The sequence below is a fragment of the Penaeus monodon genome, unplaced genomic scaffold, assembly GCF_015228065.2.
Source record: "Penaeus monodon isolate SGIC_2016 unplaced genomic scaffold, NSTDA_Pmon_1 PmonScaffold_17397, whole genome shotgun sequence".
NCBI classification, from domain to species: Eukaryota; Metazoa; Arthropoda; class Malacostraca; order Decapoda; family Penaeidae; genus Penaeus; species Penaeus monodon.
The window spans coordinates 2,626-7,505 of NW_023646814.1; the positions used below are offsets into that span (position 1 = coordinate 2,626).

Consider the following 4,880-nt stretch of genomic DNA (forward strand, 5'->3'; position numbering starts at 1 on the left):
TCACTCCGCTTACCATTGAATTAAGGATTATAATAACAGGAAAGGAATGTCGTTAAAAAACAGTACCTTTCTTATAAATCACATTCAGATCCCCATGGAAGGGCTCTCCCGGTGGGTTGCCAGCAAGGGATTTTTGTTATATCGCAGAATAAATTCGTACACCATCTGTTCGTCCTAAAATGTTATTGCAGATTTTATTCGCGTACATTTTTTTGACAAACTGTTGTTATGCTTTCAATAACTTGTGTAAGATTTAATGAACAGATGTATTTCACAGTTGCATAAATATTGAAAATAACTGAAGGTAGACTAAAATATCAACCGCACAGAACTGTCATAATTTTAGAGCTGAAAATTAAGATCAAATCAACCCAATATATTTCAGATACCACACATGACGGAATCATGATGTGGTTCCTTACACTTTTTGTTTATGCTTCTCAAGGAAAGAAACAATCTTGACCAGACAGAATTCCACGTAAGCATAGGCCTATACTCATAAAACAAGAAAATCAAGCCTCCAAACAATCAAAAACCTATATACGTAAACCTTAGCAAACACATACATAATCAACAAAATCGAAAGGCCTAACCTCTTTCTTCCTATTCTCTCAGTACCTCACTCCGAGTACCTCACCCCACCCCCCCCGACCCCTACTTGCCTCCCTGCCAACTGGAGTGACGTCACTGGAACCGGCTTTCCGGATGCGCTCAGCTGCTTCATATCTGTGACGTATTGGAAAAAGGGAAGTTTCTGGGGACCATTTTCGTGATGTCCGATAAAAACAGTTTTTATTATTTTTTTTCTATGAAAATACCTGCTTTTTTATGTCTGGATGTGTATGTTTTTATATCCCACGCAAAAACGTTATCAATGGATTTTTCTTATTTGTCTAACAAAGCATACTTTATAGCAAACATGAATACGTTAATGCGATTAATGAAGTAAAGAGGTGGAAGAAATCCAAGGAGGTGGGGGAAAGAAGGTAAAGTGTTGAAATTGTAAGAAGTTAGAGGTTATAAAAAGCAAGGGGGGGCAAACCCCTTGCGTGGTTTTGTTTCTTTATCTCTGGTTCATGTCTGGAATTCGAGGGGGGGGGGGAAGTAATTGTTTTGATTTTATATTTTGTTTGCTGCTGTGCTGGCAGATTTTATTATTAAAATTAAATGTGTTTAAAGTAAACACTTCTCTTTCTTTTTGTAATAAATATGTATATAATCATAATATATTTTTTTGTTTATATATTTTAGTTTTTTTTACGTTTTATTTTTTTATATTTTTTTTTTTAGTAACTAATTAATGGAAACTAAGAAAAAAAATTAAATAAAAATTTCATTTTTTTCTTTGTTTATTTATCGTTTATTTATTTTTTTTTTTTATAGCTATTTAATTAACGAGGGAACGATTAGCAGTTAGTGATGGGCTTAAAATACGTTTAAATTAAAGTTAGTGGGCTACATGACTACAGACAACTGTTAACTTTGTTCATTTCTTCTTCTTTTTTGTAACAAGAAAATCTAATGCAAAAAAAAAAAGAAAGAAGTTGGGAGTTCCAGGGCTGGTCGAGAGATATAGAATGTAGTACAAAAAAACGTGGGGTAATGGGTGATGAAGGGGAAGTAAAGCTAGACAGAGACAGGAGGAAAGCGGGTGAGATGAGATGTGGGACGAGTTGATGTGAGTGATGAGAAAACAATGTTAGGATATCTGCTTAGAGAACCGGATCAAGTGTTTAGATATTCATGTGTGGGGGGATTGAATACTGTGACAACTGAAACATGATATCTATTTATTTATTTTTATTTTATTTTTTATTTATTCATTTATTTTTCAAGTGCTCTGTCCTACAAGGACGTTGGCGATCATGGTTTATACATGATTTTCTTGGCAATTTTAGAGCGGTGGTTTGCCGTTGCCTTCCGCCCGGTGTTTTTATCGAGTGACCAAGTATATATATATATATCTAACCGAGTGGTTAGAGCATCGGACTCAAGACTGTTACGATGGCAATCTGAGTTCGAGTCACCGGCCGGCGCGTTGTTCCCGTGGGCAAGGAATTTCAAATGGATTGCCTACCTTCTTCTTTCTTTTAACGGAGAGTCCCGGTGTTACCTAAAAGGTTAACACCGGCACTCTCCGTGGAAAGGAATTGGGCATCCAATCAGGCAAGGGTGGCACTGTCATATACCTCAGGCTGCACGCCATCCTCATCATCAGAAGAGTACGTGAAAAAGTTCTTATCAGAATTATCCTCGTCATCAGAAGAGTACGCGAATAAGTCCTTATCAGAATCATCCTCGTCATCAAAAGATTACATGAAAAAGTCCTTATTAGAATCCTCTGCCATCTTGGGATCTTCCTTCTTTGGACACTAGAACTCTACAGCATTCTTCTTGGGATCCTAGACCACTTCATCGTCATAGTTTATCTCCCTAGACTTCTTTTTAACGGTAGGTTCATGTCTGAGCCGCCGTGGTCACAGCATGATACTTAATTGTAGTTTTTCATGTTGTGATGCTCTTGGAGTGAGTACGTGGTAGGGTCCCCAGTTTCCTTTCCACGGAGAGTGCCGGTGTTGCCTTTTTAGGTAATCATTCCTCCCTAGACTGCTAATTCTTATTATCAAAAGACGATGCTAAAAAAGAAAAATCAGAATCCTCATCAGAATCCTCGGGCACCTACTGTACGTCATTCTCGTCACCAGAATAGTACGTGAAATGTTGTTATTAGAATCATCCTCGTCATCAGAAGAGTACATTAAAAAGTCCTCATCAGAATCCTCGGCCATCTTCTCGGGCTTCAGATCCGTCTTCCGAAGGACCTCAGGCTCCTGTTCTTTCTTCGGAAGATTTTCTATTTTCTCATCAGAATCCTCGGCCGTCTTGGACTCTAGCTGTACGTCATCCTCGTCAACAGAAGAGTACATGAAAAAGTCCGTATCAGAATCCCCATCAGAATCCTCGGGCACCTTGAGCTCCTACTGTACGTCATTCTCGTCACCAGAATAGTACGTGAAAATGTCGTTATTAGAATCATCCTCGTCATCAGAAGAGTACATTAAAAAGTCCTCATCAGAATCCTTATCAGAATCCTCGGCCATCTTCTCGGGCTTCAGATCCGTCTTCCGAAGGGCCTCAGGCTCCTGTTCTTTCTTCGGGAAGATTTCTATTTTCTCATCAGAATCCTCGGCCGTCTTGGACTCTAGCTGTACGTCATCCTCGTCATCAGAAGAGTACGTGAAATAGTCCGTATCAGAATCCCCATCAGAATCCCATCAGAATCCTCGGCCGTCTTGGACTCCAGCTGTAACGTCTTCCTCGTCATGAGAAGAGTACGCGAAAAAGTCCTTATCAAAATCCTCATCAGAATCCTCGGGCTTCAGATCCGTCTTCCGAGGGACCTCAGGCTCCTGTTCTTTCTTCGGGAAGACTTCTATATATTTGGACTTCTTCGCATACTTCTTGACAAACTTAATAGGCTTCTCGATGACCTACTTAACAACCTTCCTCAAGGATGTCGCATTTGTGACGATAACGATAACGTGACATTCTGTTGCACACTTTCTACGCTTCATCGCGGACTTCTTGACTCCTTTTCTAGGCTTCTTCGCGGACTTCTTGACTCCTTTTCCGGGCTTCATCGCGGGCTTGATGACTGCTTTTCCGGGCTTCATCACGAGCTTCTTGATGACTCCTTTTTCGGACTTCTTTTTTGCTGTGTATTTAATGGTGAGACTACAGTTGCCTTCAGTTCCACACTCGGCCTTTTCTTATCTTGCTTCAGATATGGTGTGCGACTCTGTATCTGAGGACGCTATCTTGAAAAGATAGTCGATTAAATCTTGGTGAGGAAATTCAGGTTATGTAGTGAAATTTAGTGTAATTTCAAATTCTTACCCTACGTTGAAATGTCAGATTGCTGAGTGGTAACATTCCGAGTGTGGAGCATTAGATCACCCAACCGTTCACGGACAATTTCATAGTCAGGTAAGGTGTAGAAGTATCTTGCCTGATATCCCCAACCCTTTTTTTCATCGACAGTTTCGAAGCCGTTCGTCTTTTTGTGTTTCTTGAGTCCTAGTCTACAGTCATCCTTGTTGCTGTGTATTTAAAGACGACAGTGCAGTTGCCATCAGTTCCACACTCGGCCTTTTCTTATCTACTCCAGATATGGTGTAAGAATCTGTATCTGAGGACACTATCTTGTAAAGATATTCGAATAAATCTTGGTGAGGAAATTCAGGTTACGTAGTGAAATTTAGTGTAATTTCAAATTGTTTACCCTACGTTGAAATGTCAGATAGCTAAGTGGTAATATTCCGAGTGTAGAGAATTAGATCACCCAACCGTTCACGGACAATTTCATAGTCAGGTAAGCTCTAGGCGTATTAAGTTGTCGTGGTATTTGACATCTCAGTTACATACTACACATTAATATGGGTATCCAAATTATCGTGAGATGATTGTAAGCCGGAAATATTACTTAACGGGTTGGCATAGCTTGCAGTCCAACAGCCAATAAACGTTAAGACAAAAAGAAACCTCATCTTCATCTCAATTACCCTATTTAATATTTATGTTCTGGAAATGACGTTATCATTAACAGTGGTATAAATATTAATATGTATATGTGTGTGCTTGTGTGTTTCTGTGCTTGTGTGTGTGTGTGTGTGTGTGTGTGTGTGTGTGTGTGTGTGTTGTGTGTGTGCAGGCGCGCGCGCGTGTGCGTGTGTGTGTGTTGTGTGTGTTGTTGTTGTGTGTGGTGTGTGTGTGTGGGGTGTGTGTGTGGGGGTGTGTGTGTGGGGGGTGAGTGAATGGTTGGTGGTGTTTTTTGTGTGTGTTTTTTGTGTTTTTGTGTTTGTTTGTGTGGGGGTGTGTTG

General features: G+C 40.0%; 1 protein-coding gene across 1 annotated transcript; it reads right to left on the reverse strand.

Moving 5' to 3' along the window:
• Positions 1-2,162: 2,162 nt before the first annotated feature.
• On the reverse strand, positions 2,163-4,100 carry LOC119569637 (clumping factor A-like; the record flags this gene model as incomplete). Its single annotated transcript, XM_037917702.1, has 6 exons — positions 2,163-2,297; positions 2,703-2,906; positions 2,988-3,218; positions 3,300-3,491; positions 3,543-3,715; positions 3,958-4,100. Coding segments are annotated over 6 exons (1,078 nt in total), but the record flags the coding sequence as incomplete, so codon positions are not given.
• Between the last annotated feature and the right edge of the window lie 780 nt (positions 4,101-4,880).